The sequence below is a fragment of the Brachionichthys hirsutus genome, chromosome 7 (assembly GCF_040956055.1).
Source record: "Brachionichthys hirsutus isolate HB-005 chromosome 7, CSIRO-AGI_Bhir_v1, whole genome shotgun sequence".
Lineage (NCBI taxonomy): Eukaryota > Metazoa > Chordata > Actinopteri > Lophiiformes > Brachionichthyidae > Brachionichthys > Brachionichthys hirsutus.
Genome location: NC_090903.1, coordinates 11755806 through 11778967, shown reverse-complemented (window position 1 = coordinate 11778967; position 23162 = coordinate 11755806). Strand labels below are relative to the sequence as shown.

Genomic DNA, 23162 nt, shown 5'->3' with positions numbered 1-23162 from the left:
AAGATCCTTTGGTGTATAACCTGATAAGTATAAGGTCTGCCGTTAAGGCTGCTAGCAGAAACACATAGATATGATAGATGATCCCTCAGGTTCAACATGCTGTTTTACTGCATGCACATATAAACAAGTTCAGATAAGTATTGTGGCATGCATAAATATAGCATATATACACACAAATACCCCAAGGTGATTAAAACAGTCCTTGTTTCATTACGCTTCTCAGATAAACCCGAAAATAGACTTGCTTGCCATCTCTCCTGTTCATTATCTGCCTGGCATTTCTTTCAACAATTTGTGGCCCACGCTTGGATCTTCCTTCATTTCCTTCATCCCCTGCAGGGTACTAACTGTTCATCTCTGTCATCTCTCTCTCTCTTTCCGTCTCTCTTTTCATCACTCTCTCTCCCTTTCCCTCCCACCTCAGGGCCACTCCAGTCTAAATGGAGTGATTAGTCTAAAGTGGGTGCTGTCAGTGAGATCATCCCAAGATAGTGTCCTATCTGGAATGACCCGAGCCGACAGCAGACCAGCTCCAGAGAGACAGAAAGAACGAGGGACACTATTAAATGTTCTATTTGTGACAGCTGGCTCCAGGCTCCTCTCCTCTGCCTCCTCTCTTCAGAGCTCCGTCCAGATCCAGCTGAAGCTCTCGCTCCGAGCTGAATCTACGGAGGAGAGGAGGAGAGTTGAAGCGAGTTGAAGCGAGTTGAGGGTTAAACCAGCCTAACGCCCAGCAGATTAACTCAATAAATTCAGGCATATGATCTTAAATAAATATGATGGCTTAAAGATTGAAAAGCTTTGGCCTACACCTGTCTCTCTCTCTCTCTCTCTCTCTCTCTCTCTCTCTCTCTCTCTCTACTCCACGCACACAAGAACAAGGACAAAGCATTGCAATAAGCTGCAGAGGGCACCGACTGACAAAAGCCATTTCATAATGGGTCAACCTCATTCACGCATCAATCTGGCCCAATAGCTTCCTAATCACATAATCCACAGAAATTATACAGACAACACCTTTAAATTCTAATTGCACAGATGGAAAGAGGGGAGATTACCCAACAGGAACGAAAGGTGACCGTGTGCGTTTGTGAATGTGTGTGAGCTCACGCAACTGACGTAAAGCTGAGCGGCCGGCACGGAGCTGCTTCTTGATTTACCAAGTGAGCATCAAACGCTGCCTCTCAACATCCTTTGCGGGGTGCGTTGTTGTTATTGTGCATGTCGGTGGGTGCGAGTAAACAGCATTTTGTTTATGACATTTTAGAAATGGAAGTCATTCGCTCCCACTTGACAACTCATAATTGCACTAATCATGACGGTGTTAAAGCACTTCACATAACGTATGATCTGGAACACACACACATGCTGGGGCATGGACACAAACGCACACACACATCTGTGAAGCAGCCTGAATGATGAACAACTCGAGTGTTTTGTTAGACGGAAAAGCACCCCTGATTAAGGCTGTGTTACAAACAACAATTGACCTGCAGATGAGTGTGGTGCGTGGATGTGTATGTATGTGTGTGTGTGTGTGTGTGTGTGTGTGTGTGTGTAGCATGCATATACTGTATACAGTAATACAAAGACATAATGTAGTTGTGGATGAAAACTGAATCCTCAATATTTGTTGAACTGTTCTACTCCAAGTGGGCATAAATACAATATTAATGTGTGTGTGTGTGTGTGTGTGTGTGTGTGCGCGCGTGTGCATCTAGGCTCTTCAGTTAGAAAAGGTAGGATTAAGAAGAAGGGATAGACTTTCAGAGGGAGAGAGAGATGCTTCAGAGAGCCCATCATGTATGCATTGAAAATTTCTTCCCCACTGCAATTATTCAAGAGCTGATGTTTGCCAGAAAGGGATGTGGAACACGGAGAGGCAGAGGGGAAAGTCAGATGGTGGATTAACAGGAGGTTAGATGGTGTGGGTAGTTTATCTGAGCAATGAATTCGGAATGCTGGGATGACAATATGTGTGAGCGAACGTGGCGTAGGCGGATGAAGTGAGTAAAAGGCATGAAGATAAACAGAGACCCGGCCGCTCCGGCGGTAGGTAATGAAACACAACCGGAGAGACAGGAACAGAAAACAGGGTCATATTTCCTGTAAAGCACAAACTAATAATGTTCCACTTCATCTAAGACATGTATGTATGATAGCGTTCCACCGTTTTTGGGTTTGCTTCTGTCACCATGAAGCATCTCATCAGTTTACGCAGGATGAGAAGAGAATAAAATATTGTATATTCATTATATTTTTTATTTTTTATTATTTATACTCAAAGTTCATGCTGAATAAATTATAAAAACATTTTAGAACCAGACAAATCTGCCTTGATAGGTGTGTTTAAAGTACACAGAGAATAATGATATGCTTTAGAATTAACAACAAAGGTCTGGACCTATTGGCAAAGACTAAAACAATTAGCTGACATTAGGAGACGAGTATTTTAACGTTCTATTGAATAAACAATTAATCAACCAATTATTTTACACAAGAAAACATTACATATTTACTTGGAAATAATGAAGCCGAGGAGGTGAAAAATGGAGCAAAGAAGCGTATGAGGGTCCCTTCTTGGCACCATTTACGGCCAAAGCAAGAACACAATACTGCTTTGTCCACTTGAGTTGTCGTGTATGTATGTGTTTCTGTGTGTCACAGGTCTGTGCTATGCAACGTGTGTGTGTTTGTGTGTGTGTTTTAGAGGTGCTTCAGTTCCTGTGAGAATATCCAACCGAGCCTTACCTCCCAAACACTAGAGCATCTTTTGAGTCGGTGCTCGGAGTCACACTAGAGGATCAAAAATAAAAATCAAAACAGGAATCTAAAGAAGCACAAAAGTCTGTAACCCGAAGAGAAACACCAACGGCCGTCCTCAACACTCCCATTCAGCACATAATTACTGCACCATTTCTCACTTTTCACCCCCGTTCGGATGATTTGAAAAGCAGGGACGGATCTTTTATGATGCCACACATACACTTTAGACAGTATAAAGAGACAGACACACACAGGAGCGCACAAATAGCAGAGCAGTGAAAGCTCTTGCTTGTTGGATGATCAGATTGTTCTTGCTGCAGGCTTGCCTCTAAACATAAAGCTTGCACCGCCTCATGCTAAAAGCCTGACTTAGTCCTGCTGAATATTGCATGGCAGTAATGTTTCACAGCCTGGCACAGATTGGCAACACGAAGTCTCTCGGGTGAGGTGTGCCGGTACGGGAGGAAGAGGGAAGTAGTATGAAGGAAGAGGAATCTTATAGGTGTCTCACGTCCTGTTTCTTTGTCATTTTGTGTTTGTAGTCTTTTGATTTCATCTGTGGAGACTTTCTGTCATGGACTTTGGACCCTGCTGATCTTGTCTTGTTAGCATTATTTCTGCGCCAGATCTCTTTAGCCCATTGTGTGGTTGTCTGCCCCGAGAGTTAACAATGCATGACCGTTTACGTGCGCTACCAAATGTGTGCGTCAGTAGGAGAGAGAGAAAGTCACAGAGACAGTAAAAATAAAATGGTGTAAAAAATAAAAATGGTCCTGATTGGTTCAATTCACTGCGCAGTGTTTTAGAGGGAAACACCAGAGAGAGCGAGAGTCTCATCTCTGTATAATGGGACAGCGGGATCTTGACAACGTTGATTTGGACCCCACAGAGGGCTCCTGCGTTGAATACCCACAACTACACACGCGCACACACACAGACACACACACCCACAGACACCAGGGGGAGGCCCTCATCAGAGGAGGGTGTTTTACCAACACAAATCACATCAAGTGATTAGACACAGCAGACTCACAGTAGAGAGTTGGAGTGACAACAGATAATGAAACAGGGCTTCCATCAACAAGTAGGAAAACACACACACACACACACAGAGAAATCCTATATGCAAGAATGTAATAACAAACACGAAATACACAACATCGGCTCTTACACACACGGACACAACAGCACCATCAGGAAATCAGCAGCCAATCAGAATAATTTGACTGTGGTGATGACAGGTCTGTCCGTGGAACAATCTGTAGCTGATGTCACCGAGAGAGACATCATTATCCACACACACACACACACACACACACACTCGTCCTTGTACTGTATGTGTGACATTAAATCTGTGGGTTCAATATTTACGACGACTGGTGGACTTGACTGGACATTAGTCATCACCTAGCATATAGAATACTTACATTTTCTATGTGATAAATAAAACTAATTGCTGTCAATCAGTCGACAGGAATACAAATGACATTTGGGAATAATTCAAAAATAGTTTGATCATTTGAATTTTGTCCACTCAGCACAAGGAGACGACATCAGTAGTCAGTAGTGAACAGTGTTTCCATGTGTTAGTGTGACATGGTGACCGGAGGTGTGCATCGTTGTGGAACAGCGAAGATGATTCATGAAGAACGGCACGTGATTTCGAAGGCCGACTTGCAAAGCACATCGTTATTCCCACTGGCATCGATGTTTGTGTGTCCTTGTGTCAGATTTTCCAAGCACTTGGTAGTAATTTCATGTGGGAACGCCGCTTTTCCGTCTGCGTTTGTGTCGTGTTGTGTGGAGCCTGTGGCTGACCGCTCAAGTCTAGGGGAGTCATTTTTGCATGTGCAGGTTGCTCTTTCATTCTCCGAATACAAATCAAGCGGCGTGTCAGTCAAACATGGCAACATTGGTCTCCATGCCAATTTCCATGAGATTCGATTAGAGGGTTAATGTATAATAGGCCCTCAAAGGAAGGACGACAGAACTAATTGAGACGGACTGAGTGAGAAAGAGAGAGAGCGGGAGGAGGAGAGGAAGTGGCACAAGGAGACGGCTGCAGTGACTTTAAGCAGAGAGTGAACTCCAGTGGATGCTGTCACTCTCACAGACTTCACCACGCACACACACACACACACACACATTCTTACTGAAATTATTTTGGAAATTATTTTGCTGAATTTGGTCTCAAATGAGATGAAACAATGGAAATTCTTTGCGATACTGAGCAGGAATGTTGGTGATCTCTCTAAAAATAGTAAAAGGTGACTCGACGTTTGGCAAAAGGTTTTTTGAAAAAGCTTTCTAGGCAGCATCAGCAGCTCCTCCAGCTGTTTTTGGAAGTCTTTATATATATCTTCTCCTTAAATGAACATACAGCAGCCACTTACAATAGGAGAAGTGTTTGTTAATAAAGCAGCTAGGTTAAGGCAACGGAGCGTAGATGATCAATAAACAGTCAGAAAAATTGATCTGCAGCTATTTTGTTATTATTAAAGCCTCCTCTGTCTCCGCCCACTTCCATTTGTCATTTATAACATATTTAGATTTTTCACAATCTTTGGACATTTTATAGATCAAATTACTAACTGAGACTACAATCTCCAGAGGGATCAATAATGAAACTAATCATTAGTTGCAGCCTGAGGACCTTCCACCCTTCCAGAGGGGAGGTCACAGTTCAGGGTCGCAGACCAGCCATCACCACACCTGGCAGGGACTCAGGATCTTGCTAACGTCTTCACCAAAATTGTAACATTTAATTTAATTAAATTGATGGATGATCTATGTAGCGTTTAGGGGGCTCTAAGACAGACACAGAATGTAATATTAATATATAAGGGAATATAATACTGATAAGTATATAGTAACCAGACCAATCGCAAAAATATTAACAATTTTCAATTTTTTCTAGTTTGTGTTTAAGTTTATAACATAATTTTATACACACATGATGGTAAGAAATGGTTATGTTGCCGTGTTTCCATATTTAGTTCTGTAGTAACTGCATGGTGAGTCAATGACAGCGTCTTGCTTTCTATGATCATTGCCATTAAGGTTATTGTTTTATTTACTCTTTCGTTTCTGGTACTTCTTCTCCTCTGTGTGTGTGTGTGTGTGTGTGTGTGTGTCTCTGTGGGTCTGATCGTCCCTACGACCACTTTAATGCACTAAGATGTTGTCAAGCAGGAATGTTATTGATGTTTCTACGGCAACCTAGGGCTTTAGCAGAGGATTATGTTGGGAGAGAGGGACAGGAAGACAGCTAGTGAGACCAGGAGAGGAAAATACTAAACACATTGCAGACGGAAGTGACTGCTAGGAAGGCATGACAAAGAGATCATTTTCTTTTTGGGGGGTTTTGTGCACTCACAATGTCTTACTCAAAATATGTGATGGAATAATGGAATGATGGAGGATGGATAAGTAGGAGTTTAATGCAGGTTATTTGAATGGAGATTATTTGGGATAAAGAGAACAAAACTATCAAGTGCCATGATGATTTATTTGATGGTTCATTATTCCAAAATAATTCCAGAAATATATAGCTGGATATAGAAGACCATCGTCTGTTATGACCTGCAAAAACCTATATGAAACATATATATCTGACAGAAAATATTGATAAGCAGCATGTGAAACATTTATGAAACTATGTGATGCCATAGGTAACACGAAAAGGGATGCAAAATCAGGAAAATAGGAACATGTGATTGGCTAAATGAGAAACAAACAGAGAGAGGCTGAGGGATGGAGAAAAATCCCAGTTGGAGCATCATTTAGATTCCAGTTGGCACAAAATAATGTTCTGCATCATACATATCCTTTCAACTTCCTGCCTTCCTCTCTCTCTCACACACACATCTGCTTGAAAAATATAGACATTCTCCCTCTTTTTCTTGTTCTTTCTCTGCTTGCCCCACATCAATTAAATCGACTCCCATAATGATCATCTGTTTAAGGCAGATTATCTTAGGGAAAGCCATCGCTCGAGTTACAATAGCACTACTTTATCCACCTAGCCAGACATCATCCCAGGAGTGTGTGTGTGTGTCAGAACAATATCCACTGCCTCTATTTTTGTTTTGCATGCCAACATCCATGTGTACACACACACACACACCTCTGATTTTCCTTAAGCGTTTCTGCCAAATCATTGGTGTGCAGTTTGTTTTTAAGAGCGCATTAGCATAATTGTATGGTATCATTGGACTCTGGTTCAGGTTCACTCACTTTTCATATCAGAAAATATGTAGTTTCCCTCTGAAAACTCCGTGAAACCACAAATACAGACGCATACGAACGAGGGGTTCCCACAGGAGGCCTTACAGTTCTGCATCTCATATTAAATGGAAGGCTTTGAACAGAGTATTTAAATGTAAAGGCTGGACTAAAAGTCCCTGCATCTCACCTTGATTGTAAAACTGTGTGTGAGAAACAGTCAGGGTACAACATTCACTCAGTCTATGCTATTTTTATACTAAAGTGACAATGTGAATTTTACATCACTATGAAATCATCAGATCAATTAACTGAAGAAGCTCTGAGAACCGTGCAACTCGATGACACCCTTAGTAGCTAATTTCTTGTTCAAGTAATTTTCCACAAAACAACATCCGTATAGTTCGGCCTGAAGCTGATCAAGCCCCCAAAGACAAGACGCGTGTAAACCCAGATTAGTGGTATTGAGACATTAAGACATTCATTCTAAAGACAGAAACTTATTCTGACTAGTAATTAAAAGAATTTTCATTGCTGTTGCCAACACCACTTAATAAAAACCAGGGGAGAGCAAAGTGACTGGAAAGCAGCGAAGACTGAATGCAAAGACAAGCCTGTGTGTGTGTGTGTGTGTGTGTGTGTGTGTGTGTGTTTACACGCACGTCTCAGCCGAGGGGCCTTGTGCTGCCGGCACTCTCAGTGAACAATCAAAACAGCTCAATTTAGGCTTTATCTGCAGCTCAAGCATGCAAGCGCGTGCACGCAATCACACACACACACACAGATACACAGATACACATGGGCATGAGACAAAAGGACAGTGAAGTGGCAACGGCAGGAAGAAAGCAGAAGAGGAATGAACATCAGCACTGCGGTGATGATGCCATCAGTTTGGAAGGTCAGGCAAACTTGGGATTCAATGTGCACAGCGCCTGATCAATATTTTCCTCCTCTCTCTTTCTTTGCCCATCATTCTTCTTCTCTCCATCTCCCCCTAGCAAAACTAAGACTTGGCGGTATCGACTGGTGCCGACCACAAGGCGATCCATAACGACGGGTCAATCAATTAAGAGTATAAGAGTAGACAGAAAAGCGCACATCGAGTCAAGTCAAATTCATAGGAAGTGACAAGATGGGATAAACTGTTAGTATCGTTAATATAGAATAGAATAGAATAGGTTCCCTGAAAAACACAAATAAAAGAAATCACAGTCCATTACATCCATTGATATCTCACACCAAAAAACACACTGCAATAATAAATGCAGCATTTAATGCCCTTCATATCTGAAGAAGACTGTCGGGCTTTGTAATTCCCCCCCGCTGTTTGTTTTGTTTACTAAAACAAGAGAAGTAGATTGTTGTTCTGGGGCTGCACTGCGTGCTCTGGCGTTGCTGTCAAACTGCAGCCACTACTCCCACCTTCAGGCCGGAACAGGTACTGCAGGTCACCGGGGCAGCATTGTGGCCCTCTGTACTTGCACAAGGCCTCAAGTTGTTGTTTTCACATATATATCATAAAATGAATGCATTTATAATGATGTATGCATTGGGACAAGTTATTTTGTATTAGATAAATGTTTTATTTTTATTCGTGACCCATGACCTTTTGTGAAAAAAGTATTGTTTAAACTAAAGTTTATTCAAACAGATTATTATTAATCAATATTAAACGTGCATGTTTTAAGATCGACTAATAGAAAATGTATTTTGTACAACACTGATCAGACATTGCTTTATTATATTTTATTCTGACCATTTAAATTTCATTAAACAGCGGCAACCCTCAAAAGCCAGTTTCAGGGTTAATATTTCACATGCCAGTGCTTTCCTTCTAATATCATGTGTTTTAGCTGACAAAAAGTATGTTCTATAAAAATTAACACCAAATACATTCAACATTGTTACAGCATGAAGATGGAGGAGATATTTGTACAAGTTCAATTTGTATTCAGCAGAGAGAGAAATACATTAGAACTAGAAAATAAAGGTACATAGTATAAAAGTATAAAGGCGGCAAAGACACAAAGACAGACAAAGAATATACAATGGCTCAAATCCTTATATCAATAAACCAAGCCTATTGAGAGTTTAACACTAACAATAGTGTTATTGTGTGTGTTCCATGTTTGTGTAGCTCTGTATGTATTTTCGTTCTGTCTTGGCTGAAAGTAAGGGTTGTTATGGCGATGCTGGCATTTCTGGAGGCTCCTGGTCCGTTCCTGCGTGATTGTACTCTGCAGGAAGTGACATCACCTGTTTGTTCTTGTTCCCTCCCAGACACAGGAAGTGGACCAGAGAGGGATATCTGTCTCTCCGTCTTGTCAGCAGTCCAACGCTGCAGCGAGGATGAGTATCATCCTAGAAGGGTTCCTGGGTGTCTCTGAGGTAGCGGAGGGTCAAGAGCCTCAGTCTGATGGATCAGGATTCAATCAGATGTTTGTGCAAAAGATATGGTGCATGTGGTTGGATCAACCAATCAGACTGTTTGACACACTGATGTGATTAAAGACAGGTGGATGCATCGGTTTCTCTGACCTCCAACTTGCTTTTACATTCTCTAAAGAGGCATCACTCAAGTGTTAGAAAGAACCTCATTGTAAAAAAAAAAAGGAATCATGATCAAAAAAGTCTATAAAATATATACATAGTGCAAATAAAACTTAAAACACAAGCTGCGGTCAAACTAAGACAGAATATTTTTTTTCCTTGTAAAAAACATTTAATGACAAGATCAAGATGCTCCATGAAGTCTTTTGACATCATTTGCCTTTCAGAGGAAATTAACAGGCAATTGATTTTCAGATTTTACGTAAATATGCATTCTTTTGGGGTTTGGCTTCTTTTGCTTTCAACCATAAATGGATCCTAATTTCAGTGCATCTTTTTACAGCATTATATGAGACCGCTAATAATAAATTGAGCAAGGTAGGAACTGAGCAAAAAAAAACAAAACTTCACAATCACAGTAGCCACTCTGTGCCCTTTTGTATTTGTATGTGTGAGTTTGTGTTTTTGTGACGGGCTCAACAAATGACAGCGCTGTGGTTAACAAGCACTCCGGCCCATTTTGACTGGGCAACAAGGGCTTAATGACAAGTCACATAACAATAGAGAGGAGATCAGAGTACAGTAGAGCACTCTAGCCGAACTATCAGTATGTCAAACAATGGCTGGTAAACCCTCATCTTCTCTCCTCTCTCTTCTTGTTGTGTCGTGGATAAACAATTCAAAGACACACTTATGTGCTTATTTCTCTGCACAACCAGCCGACATGTACAAAGAAAAGAACACCCATGCTCAGCAATATGCATTAGCATACTTGACGATGTAAAAGCACAATAAAGCACAAACTCTTTGTCTCCCACAACCCCCCCCCCCTACACACTCAGGCAGTATAACTGTCTGTACAAGCAGGGTTTGATGACAGCTCTCATACAATGGGGAGCAGAACAGACTAACTATCTGCCTGTCACACAATGAAGGGGGTACTGCTGAAGAGGTTGTCACCACCTATACATGTAAACGCACACGCACAAACACAAACACACTGGGAAGAAGAAAAAAAAATCACAAAAATAAAAACAAGCTGCAGAGTATGGGATGTGTGCATGTCAGCAGGCACGCACACACACACAGATAGGGTAATTCAGAGCGCTGCCATTTATGTGAAGAGCGCTCTGTTTTCCAGACTGTGAGTGGAAGTGAATTTGCTTTTTCTGTCGAGTGCAAGTCAGTTCGGATTAAACAACACTTGGCCACTGCTGATGGGTTACCACTGTGTCTGTGTGTGCATGTTTTTTGCATGTGTGTGTGTGTGGATGTGGTGTGATGATGCCCACAGGCGCCTGGATTTGATGAAGGCGAATCTGTAGACGTTCCCTTCTCCTGTCAGGACCCATCGCTCTCTCTCTCAAGGTGTCCTCTGACTGTTTTCTCACTCATCGTTTTCATCTCTTCTTTCTGCGTTGCTCACATCCTCTGCTCCCCATCCCCGTGTTTTCGACTTTTCTTTGCTATTGTCTGGAGAGCAGGCTTCGTGAGCCATTTCATTGTTTTTAATCAATAGAGGAAGACATGGAGGCAAAAAGACAGAATGAGAACCTACATTTCTAAGAACTCTAATTATTCTTTTCATCTGAGGATATACTCCAAATACCCTCGAGAGCTTTTTCTGCAACTCGCCGTTTCCCCCTTATGTTATTATATTATGGGGCATTTGGATTCTCACAGCTCGAGAAATGAGTCGCTGTGCTGTATTGTGCTGAGTCAATCAAACGGGACGCAGTAGTAATTACTCGCTGTAATGAGAAATTCAGTTCAAATCCATCAATATTGGAACAAATCCAGACAAAAAAAAGAAAGAAAAAGGAAAATGTGATCATTTAAAAATTTCACACCATGTTTTTAACAAACGTATTAATGTAATTCAAACCGTGCTTGTTGGTAAATTGACAGTTTCTTGTCCACTCGAAGTTTGTAGCTACATTTATCTTGATCAACTAACCAATTGATCAATTAACAGCTCTATCATTGTGTGTCCAATGTTCGCTCATGTTAATTCTCCATTAAAGACATTATTCTCCGTACTTTTTTTTAAGGATGGCCAACCTGGACCCGACACACCTTTGAGTTCTAGAAGGCTAAAACGGTGCAGTGCTGTGAATAAAAATCCAGATTAAAATCTGCATCTAATTCATGTATTTGTGTTTGAGCCTGCAAGAGTGAGTGCACGATGTTTGTGTCCGTCCATCTGTGTCCCAGTGTGTATAATGGTCCCTGGAGGCAGGGCAGTGTCCATCGGCTGGTAGCAGGCATTAGCGCGACAGTGATGCCCCACCGATGTCGGATGAAAGGCTCCTCCCTACGGTCACAGGACAGGATGAGGATACGCATGGCGGCGAGTGCGTGCGTGTTTTCTATTGACAGAGAAAGCGTTTTTGATACGTGCAAAGTAGAAAGGGAGAAGTCTGTGTTTGTCTGACAGACAGATATGATGGAGTACGACCCCTGACCTCAGGGTACGTGTCATAGCCAACGGTGTGTGCTTATGTGCGTGTGGGAGTGTGGATGGGGGGCTGCCTGGCTGTCATCGATCTCACACACACCAGGCCAGCACTTAACACTTGGGCTGCAGCGACTAATACACTCACACCCTCTATTACTGCCCCACTGGAGGCACAGCGTGGCCTGCAGCCAAACTCATGCTGCTGCTGGATAATGGCAGCACAATAGATCGCACACATAGTGTAATGATATATCTCTACTAGAGATTAGTCTGAACCCATCCGTTTGCTGCGTTTGTTCACACATAGACCGGCATCTTTGTCACGTTCTTATTTATGTAACTGAAAGAACAGAAAAAAAGTCCAGAATTCAGGATTCAATGTATTTACTACCTGCTATAGTGGAAGGCTGAATCCCTGAAATGATCAGGGGTTAAAACATCCACTGATAAGAAGACACATAATGGAGCCTCATGTCACGCTAGTGCAGAAGAACACCTACGGGATACAGTAAAGGTGTATAATCAACTATAAAAATATAACATGACTAGTGGGACCAAGAGATTAAACATTATTAAGATAAAGGGCATCAATCGAAGACAAGAAACAAAACACAAGGTCATGACAATATTGATTAACGCAACAACATCAAGACCTCGCTGCAAAATTAAACTTACGCTGCTCATAATTATCTGGCTAAAACAATTCCAACATGACAAATTTCTCCAGAGGAAAAATAAATATAGGAGCGAAATCTACAAAGATCGGTTTAGCTTAAGCCTTGAAAACAATGTCGGCACTAAAGGAATCATTAGTGCTGCTTTGAAATGGGCTGAAGAAGACCGTCGGAAAAACAAAGAAAGTGAAAAGGCGAAGGATCTAAAGCACAAATTACTGTAAAATAACATGTGGAAGAATACATCCCAGATGCAACATGGATTCATGGAATCAGATTCAAGGTTTTTACAATCAAGCTCATCAGTATCACCGGGACCTTAAGGGGCTAAACTAAACTAAACCTACTCCGAGTCTCTGTGATAATGTTGTCATTCCAGAGCACGCATGGATTGGCAGTCCACTAAGTGTGTTGTCAGACTCAGAACTCTCACACACACACAGACACACACACACCAGGAATCTTGCATTACCCTCCTCCTCATTTTTTCCACCCCCATAATGGCTTGTCAAAGCAGCCGGCTAACTGAAGCTAGAAAATACCTTATATACACAATTGGGCATTATCCACAAGGCTGGCTAGCCTCTCGCTGCAGCTGCCCCGGGGCTAATGTCCAATGAGAAGGTTCAGTTCAGCTCTCTGTCTCTCTCTTGTCTGTGTTTATCGTCATGACCTTGTATTTATTTCCCTTCATGGAGGTAAAAGACAGAAGGCAGGAGCGGTAGAAAAGAGAAGGGACAGGGTAAAGAGAGAGACGATAAGGGGTGCTGGGGTTGAAGGGGGGCATAAAGGGAGAGAAAGAGAGAGAAAGAGAGAGATACAAGGAGACAGGCAGCTTTAGGCCACAGACCAGACGATCCAGTCTCTTAAGTCGTCTGATGACTGCGCTCAGAATGGTTACTGATAATGCACCTCTACTTAGAACGTCCCTGCAATCACACGCGTGGGACTCCCTGCACAGACACATGTACACGAGCACACAATGAAAGAGACACACAAACAAACTAAACAAAAACAACTAAACACACACAAAAGTCTAAAGAGAAACAGAGATTTAACATCCTGGCTCCGTCAGGCAGAAGTGAATGACACTTATTTTCAATTGATCAGCTAAGCATCGTGTGTGTGTGTGTGTGTGTAAAGCCTGAGAATGGGCTTAAATGACAACCATTGATTAGCTGTAAGCCTATGGCCCACTTAGGGCACGCCATGTGTTTGCACTCACACAGAGGTACACACACACACACACGCACACACAATAAGTGGATGGTGGACTGAGAGCTGGACATACATAGTAAGGCGGGAAAGTAAAAAAAAAGAGAATAGAATATATAGAAGTAAGAGGAAGCCATAGGAAGTGGATGAAAGAGCAGGTTCTGAGCGTGGCCAGTGGGCATTTGTTTTATTTGTTCCAATTTTTTTGACTTTTTGTTTCTCACTCTTTGACGAGAGATGTAGATCAAGGAAGAATCCACATAAAGCATCACAGCAAGGCGTCAGGGATTGAGAGGAACTCTGAATAGAATTTTACCTAGAAGATATTTGTGTTATATTTTGATGATGGTGGAGAGCACCGACTTAACAGCTCAGTCCTGAGCTCTCACAGACAGCCACAATGAAAACCGTTACTCCTGAATCTAAAACCTGCGTTTATGTAAAACACATCTGCGTGAGTTTAGTGTGTCTTTTTAAAAAACGGCCACATGCATTCCAGGATGCAGTATTACAACAGGGATATAAAAATAGCCAGGCATCCATACCCGCCCACGTACACACAGGCCATAAACCTGCAGTCGGGTAATACAAAGACTTAGAGCACCCCCAACTGGGGGACGAGACCATGCATAAAAAGAGAGGGAAGCAACGTACAGATACACGTTGGCACTGCAGAGTAGCTTATAGGCCCGCTATTCATGTTTTCTTCCTGTGCACTTAGACTTCACAACCCGTGTGTGTGTGTCATGCAGGGTTGTTTTTATAGTACAGTTATAGTAAAACCAATGTTTTCCCACACACAGCCCAAATAAAGGCCAGGTGACATTCCTGTTTGCACACACACAAACACACACACATCGTGAAAGAGGTGCAATTAGAGCATCCCACTCCAATTAACTAGCTCTCTAAGCAAATTCACATTAGGCCCTCCATTGTGGCTGCGCTGCAAAACAGCCACTTGGAAAAGCAGCATAAAAGCTCTAACTGTATTTCTCCTCCAGGAGGACGTGTGTGTGTTTAGTAGAGTTGCTAGATGGACGGATAGACAGACAAGTAGACCAATAGTTTTTCTGTATGTTGTGTTCACTTGGGTTTCCTTCGTTTTGTTTTTCTGTTTGACTTGTTTGTTAGAGTTTTTTTATTTGAAGATCTGACACGATGCAGTATTAAAGACACGAAGAGGCGGGATGATACGACAGTGTGGACAGCGCATCACCTCGGTATACTGGACTAGACGGTGAATTCAAACTACGAACCATCAACCTGCTGCTTCAGAGGAAACGGCACCACCATTAAGCCGACCTGCAACGTACCTTGAAATGTGTGCGTGTGTGTGAACGGGAGAATGCTCATTTGCTTGTAAAGGGCTTTCAGTCCATTCATCAAATACAGAAGTGTTATTGAAATTCTTTGTCCAGTAATAGTCTATAATGCAAGCGGCAGCACAATATGGCAACTGACAGCTAGAATAACTGGAGCTCCTTCAGTCCGGAGCCCAAGAGATGCTAGTTAATGATTGTGGCGGTCTCTCAGGGGGCCTCTTGAAAATCAGTTAGCATTCCCTTTGAGGGCCATGCTAGCTAACATAGGCATTTAGCAACCCCATTAGCGTCAACACCCATTTTAGCGTTAGCAGCGCCAGCTGACAGTTAAAGGCCCCCGTGGGGCTATTTAGGGAGTCTCTGGACACAGAGAGACTGACAGAGTGGGCCAGTGCCGTAGCAGTTATGCATTTAAGCTACTTTACAACGGATCACTAGGCAAATAATGGCTTAGCTAAATAGCAAACATATTAGCTGTTTCAGCAATGACATATTGGCAAGCTGAAGGCTGACAGGAATCTGTTCCACCTCTCTGCTGGGGTTATTTTATAGGATTTAATCCCAGGAATTAAGCATCAATTTATTGACAATTGAAAATGCAACACATATTTCCGATGTCTTCAAAAGAATATATGTTCAAATAAAAAGTTATGTGAATGCCACTTCCTGTGAACTGGCTACGCCACCATCCCGCTGTTAAAGTATGTCTTTATAATTAGCTGAGTATTAGCATTGGTGGCAAATTGCAATGCAAGAGCAGAGAGCAGGGAAGCACTCTCTCCTCATTTCCTGAACTTAATCCCCACCGCTTACTCATAATAGCACACATGCATGTGGACACACACACACACACACACACACACACACACACATACACACACAAATTCACATAATCAACTTCTGGCTTTAATGGGAAAAGACCCCTTGAGCAAAGCTACTCCCAACAGCTCACCTTTAATCCCCATTGTACTCAAAGTCATAATGGCAGTCTACTGCAGGGAACTTCAGCATGTGTGTGTGTGTACGTTTAATTCTTTAACTTAAAATTAGCTTCAAGTTGTAACTCGACTGTGGCGACTGTTCCAACACCCAACAACACTTGAGGCAAGTCGCTGTTTCTCGTTTCCTCCAGTGAATGGATGAAGGAGACAAGGCCACAGAAGCAAAAATCAATTACACTCAATTAAGTCAACCGGTAACTCAGAATGTGACCTAAGGCCTCTCAAGTCTCGCTGACACTACCGTCAACCCACAATCTTATACCACAAAGTGACACACAAACACAGGCTTTGCACACATTTGTGCGGCCGCTCTGAAAAGCCGCACCCACTCAATGTGTAACTGTCCTGTTGTGTTCAGTAGTAAAATTACTGACTTAGAAACAATTACTGTGGCAGCTACGGACTCATGTTTCATTGAACCTTTAAGAACGTGCAGAAATGATAGTTGTGGTTAAAATATAACCTCTATAACTGTTCCAGAGGGATAAACACTTAAAGTAATTTACAATCAACAAATTCATTAAAGTGTGTAGTAGTGGAAAAATTACAAAAAGAGTGAGAGCAGCCAGTAAAGGCCAAATTCACTGAGCTCTCTTTACCACTTAGCATATATTAATGAAAGAAAATACTTCATCGTAAAACCCACAAATAGCTTCTTCTTTTCTTTTACACAAGATCTAGGAGGCAAGTTTGTTTATTGTCAATAGTTTAAGCCTGAATTCATTACTTTAATGCGAAAACAGAAGCATTTCAGTTGATTTAAAATGTTTGCATTAATTCATGTGGTAACATTTCTTTGTGGGATCTGAGAAAACAAAGTACTGTGATCTAATATCTTGAAAACAACTACAAAAATCAGACAAATCCTCTATTATGATTAGTTTTATTATTAATAATTATTACCATTATTAGTTTTCATTCAATTAAACAGTGTCAGGATTAGTATGTGAATTTTTATAGGGATAACTGTTAGTGCATAAGAAAGAAAAACGTCTTTTTTGAAATGCAGGTTGACTGGCTCGAAGTCAAATAAAATCAAAGACAGTTGATAATCAAAATGTACAAGGATCAATAAGCAGAGGTTTGAGAAAAATAACAAACTGCTCCCAAGGACAAATTTACAAAAGCTTGTAAATACGAATACGAATATGAATACGAGCATGGACAAGGTTATCAGCTATAACAGGACCATTGAGGTGTATTCTTGTTCGTCATTGATTTCTGTTCCATTAGCTCAAATCCAAATCATAAAAGACACCTGAGCTCGGTGCAGAGCGTGCCGGTAGAGAACACTTTCTATGGAGAGCGTGCTAGAAATGGCGCAGAGGGGGATCGCAAAACTTGTCATTGACACAACAGTCTGAGAGTGTGTGTGTGTGTGTGCCAGCTCCCAGTCTATAGCTATTGTCTAACAAGGTCTAATTAGCACTAGGGCAAAATGAATTAGCATAATTATCCAAACAGAGCTCCGCTAAAGGCTTGGCACAAGGGGTGGCTGGGGGGGGGGCTTACAACACACACATGCATATGGTTCACATGTGCATGTACGCACATATGCATGGACAGATTAGAAACACTTGCATGACTGTGACAGATGCATAAAACACACTCACACACCTGTCCAACTCTGCAAGGCGGTCGTGGGTAACACTCAAATGTTCTGGCTTTATTGGATTTAGCAGCAGGGGTGAGGTTTATTGAAGATAATAGGGATGACTGAATGTTGAGAGGTGGGCAGCGATTCAAATAATGAAAGCTATACTGAACAAGGCTCTATTAGTTGTCATTAGGATGCCTGGCTCTTGATTGCACGCACACACACACACACACACACCACACACACAAAGACATACACTAAATTAAGGAGCAGGGGCATCATTGTTCGAAATGAGTCTGCTCTTAATCTATGGCGTCCAGACGAAAATTCTAAACCCAACAAGCAGCAAAGATCGATTGCTCCTGTTTGTATGACTGCACATTTTAATGTGTGTGCGTGCGTGTGGGTGTGCACAACAGTTAATCACTGCGACCTTTGTCTACAACGTGCACACAACAAGTAACCCTTCAACCCAACAAACCCACTCAACAAAGGTTCTGCAATGTCTACCTAAACCCACTCAAGCACACAACAACACACACTCGCTCGCACGCACACACACACACAAACACACACACACACACACACACCTCCTCTGCATTCTTAGTCACCCAACCCCAAGGTCCTGCATTGTGTCCTGAAATCCTTCTCCCTAGCAGGAAACAAGCACCCCTAGAGCCCCAAACAAAGGCAGCACAAAGCTCTCTTACAATGACAAACCCAGCTGCCATCCAAAGGACAAGGAAGGCCGGGCGTTCAGAGTTCAAACAGTTCAAAGTGATCCGGACCCGTCTGAAACAGGTCAGATCGTCACCGACAACATATAAAAGCTTACCAATGTGACTGCAGAGCCATGATTCTGGATGACAACAGTAGGGGGATGTTCTATTCTAGGCAAAGCATCTTTTAAATTCAGCACTTTCCTACAACAAAGTAATGTAAAGTGCTTGAACACGTCAAGACCAAACAGGTGAGGATGTCACTAATGTGTAAAAGATTCATTTATGGAAATAACAAAGATATTTTACTCCACTGTACCAACACTCATGCATTCTTTTAGCAGATGAGCAACAGACAGGCGGACTATACTAACACACCAGATTTATGTTTAGTATTATAATACAATAATGCAGAAAGATTTTACAAACTTTTATTCTGGTATAGTAAAATTCAGGGTTCTTCAATTCAGGGGAATTTTGATTAAAGTGTTAATTTTAAATTAGTTTCGTTGTTTTACTTTTACTTTACATTTTTTGTGATACACTTTATATTGGAATTTTTTTTTTTAATGTATAAAAAAAAACACTCATTGAATTTAGGCAGCAAATTTTCTGATGCCCTAGATTGTTCGTCTATGACGTCATATCTATGATAAATTCTCTATTACGTGAAACATCTTAATTGAGAGCTCTTTCCTGATCCTCTGGTCTTGAAATGAAACCATTGACTCCAGTTTATCATCACCAAAAGAAACAACATGTTGTTCACATATATGCACAGTGGTGGGACAAACACAATGGCGGCAAAAGAGAGTCATGCTGAGAGGGGGCAGCAATTTTAAGCTGAGTCCACACATTTTAGAGGTAGCAGGCTAATCCGGCCAGGCTTTTTAGCCCACTATTCAAGACGACAAGTACCCCTAGGATTTGGGCTTGTCGCCACCTCAGGGGTTGGGGATTAATGAGATTCCACGAACAGTGGAGAAGGTGTTATGGTAGGCAAAGTAAAATTAGCAAGACTAGATTTTTTTTTGTAAGCACGTCTACTCAGTTCTGTATGCTCTGTATACCTTGGTGAAGCGCACACCCAAGTAGGTGTGTGCATGTGTGTGTTTAGAGGGGTTGCTCTCTGAATAAGACCCCAAAAAATATACCCCAGAACTCTCTGACAGGGTCACCTCTGGGCCTTTCAAAGCATCCTCTCAACCAGTCCTAATTGATCTCACGCATTACTACTCCCATACAGAGGATGGAGGACAGAGGGGAGATGACTGGCTCCTTGTCTATAGTGGCTCCTCTCTGCTGAAACACACACACACACACACACACACACACACACACGCTACCTTTGGCATGCCCACCCACTGTCTCCCCTTCTCCTCTCCCCTCCTCTATGCTCTCACTTCCAGCTGTGCTAATCCACTGGCCAAGTCAGGAACTCAGTTACCCATCTGGCCAAGCATGACTCCAGCTGGGAGGAGAAAAGGACGGAGGGGCGGAACGAAGAAAGAGGAGACATTGTAATAGGAGTACACAGAGGCAAAAGGAACAGGGGTGTGTTCTGCCAGTAGTCTGGAGATGTCTGGCTTGGAGGACATTTTTAAACCATTGTTTATTTATTTAAACTTTATTTTACCCGCCAAGACATTAAAAATGATTTCTCATTTCCATTTATGCTCTGGTAATTGCCAGAAGACTCTTTTTTTCGGTCCCCGGATTTAAATGTATTGATCCTATTGTCTACTCGTAGAGAAAAGGGATTATCTATTCTAACTGCTAACAGTCATGATTTATATAGAGTGATCCCACCGTGCAATGAAGTACCCCCCCCCCCCCCCCCCCCCAGCCACAACCTCGACCCCTGAGCCTGACTCCTGTGGCCTTTTCTTGCTCAAACCCACAGCCTTTGTTTTACCCAATCACATGGCTGTTAGGGCAAACTTGTACAGCAGTTGCTAAATAAGTGTAAGGGTGTCTGTGCGGCAGGTCTCTCAATATCGTCAACACTCATCTGAGGAGGATGTTGTCTTCTACTGATTTGCAGTTATACTTGTACAGATGCCATTAACTTAACAATCTATACTGGTAATGGATGAAACGCACACGCAATATACAGGGGCGACGGTGGCGCAGTGGTTGAGATTGATCCTATGATCGAGAGGTTGGCGGTACGATCCCCGGCTCAGGCGCACGTACGCACTGTCGTGTCCAAGACGCTTCACATTGCCTGGGCGCTAGCCACGTCCTGTGACCAGCATGCGCACGCTGCGACCAGCGGCAGACTGAAAACCAAATTGCCCTCCGAGGGACAAATCTGTAAGTTAATTGGTATTACATCCACTTGATATAGAACACTTTAAAATACTCTTAGAAGAGTCCAGTTGTCTGCAATGTCATTACGAATCCTACTACTTTGCAGGATTGCCTCAAAGATAACAGATTGTACTATATTCACTCATGTATGACCCGACTAGCTGAAACACCTGCATGAATGGATTTATGTTGTTAGAAAGCTGGGCAAAACCCAAACTGAGAAAGAGTCAGTCGTGCCTGCATCCCCCCTCGACTAAAGGACATTTGAAGGAGGAGAAGCAACCATGAGACATTCTCCCATTCAAAGAGAATCAAGCTGCCTCCACCAAACCATCAATCAAACACTAATAGCAGTCAGCATGATGCCAAAGCAAAGGTGTGTGAACAGCAACATAGACACACACACACACACACGCACGCACACAAAGTCCCTGTTTGTACTTACAGACATTACCAGTGTTGTCAAAACTGTTGAGCACTTCATTAACTTTAAGAGGTCCCAGGTTATCCCTACATGACAAACAAAAACATCGAGGATTATACAGCAGTCTGGTAGAATGCTGTATTTGATCTTTTTGTTACAGACAATGAAACAAAGTAAATAATGTTGTTGTTTTTTATTCCACAAGGAAATGTCAGTCAAGCTGATGAAGGTTTATCAATGATCCACACCACAGATTCCATATACTTGAGAAAAGAAAATATCATCATCCATGTTTTATACCCAAGATGATAAAAGCAACCCGATACTGCAGACAACTGGACCGCATCCCATACTGACTTTTATCTAACTAATCTGATGTGCTGTGGCATAGAGGAATGGTCCTTTGTGAGATGCACTGTCACTCCACTATAGCCGTAAGTGAGTAAAGGCAGGTGTGCGTACCTGAGTAAGGCACTATACTCAGGAAAGAAGACGCTTCTGTACTCCACCCATTGGTCCTCTGAGGTATCGCTGGGATTTTGCATCACAAGCCGTTTCCTGCTGAAAAGGTTGAATGTGGCAAACCTGCGAACGGACGCCTGTTTGACCGCGGGACTGTGTGCCTGCTTGTGTTGCAACACCTGAGAGAATGAAGAGTGGAAATAAAATGGGGAAAAAAACATCACATAGTTGACTGGGAAATCTCACCGGCTGTAAATACTCAGCATTTGAATTAGTTGATTTTTTCTGTTACCATTATATGTTTTGAGCGCAACAGAGACAATGTCCTAGAGATTATAACATGTTAAAAAATAAATAAAAAAATTGAATTCAATAAATTGTAAATATTTAATTTCGGAAGGGTTGTGTTTTGGTATTCCACATACTGCAACAGTAAAAGTTAAATGTACCGGTTCTTTGCTGCGGTGACCAAAGTATCTCTTTAAATGTAAACATGAATTTGCATCAATTTATGTTGTTTCAAAACCTAAAAGAACTCAGGAAATTATACTAATTTGTTATTTATCCATTTGAAAAACAGCACCAGCATAGAGGTCATTATATTCTGGATGAAGAAATGTAGAAAACAAGCATGTCCCTGTTACAGGGAGCTTTTCATGTCAGCTGAGTGCAACAGAGGTGTTATAACCATGTTATAACCATCTATGGGAGAAACTAGAAGCTCCAGTTTGCAGGCGCTCCTCTACCGTTTCTTGTGTATGCGAGGCTAACCATGTCCTGTGACCAGAACACGATTGGTGACATACTGTTATAAATCTACGTCATGATAAAATGTAATAACGTAACGACTCAAGTTATACCCTATAATATTAAATGAGAGTATTAATGAATCAAGACTGCTCAGGAAACAGACCAAATTACAACAACAAGTTATCAAAATGTAATTACATCGACATAAATAGATTTCAAAGTCAAGTAAACAATACTTGTGCAGTTAAAATTAAGTAAAATGACAAAAACACAAGCTGATTCTAATGTCAACATCATTCTTACTGTTCTCAACGAAAAACAAATTATACATATTTCCAAAAAATATTTCAAAATAAATACAGCATATTTTGAAAATAATTTTTTGGGGGAAAACACTGTCCAAATTATAAGACGCTTGTACTTTAATTCGACTATTAATAATAATAATAATAATAGCAATACCGTTTTCAGTAGAGCCCACCTGGCTCTTGCGACACCCGAAGTACCGTTGCTCCCTTCCCGGGAGGTGTGAGAGTTACCTACGCAGGTGTCTTCATTAGTACCGTTGCTCCCTTCCCGGGAGGTGTGAGAGTTACCTACGCAGGTGTCTTCATTAATACTTTTCCTCGAAGACGAAATCTGCTCTGCGTTTTCGGTGGTTCCTTTACCGGCAGAGTGATTCTCCAT

At 41.8% G+C, this 23162-nt stretch overlaps 1 protein-coding gene across 1 annotated transcript in view; it reads right to left on the bottom strand.

The window, feature by feature from the left end:
- The window catches only part of camkmt (calmodulin-lysine N-methyltransferase), a 62790-nt gene extending 39628 nt beyond the window's left edge, over positions 1-23162 (bottom strand). The window contains exons 1-4 of the mRNA XM_068741699.1: positions 23072-23162; positions 22938-23014; positions 21726-21904; positions 21285-21349 (exon numbers count right to left, since the gene is read on the bottom strand). Of these exons, the coding sequence (XP_068597800.1) occupies positions 21285-21349; positions 21726-21904; positions 22938-23014; positions 23072-23162 (412 nt within the window). The remainder of the gene's footprint in view (positions 1-21284; positions 21350-21725; positions 21905-22937; positions 23015-23071) is intronic.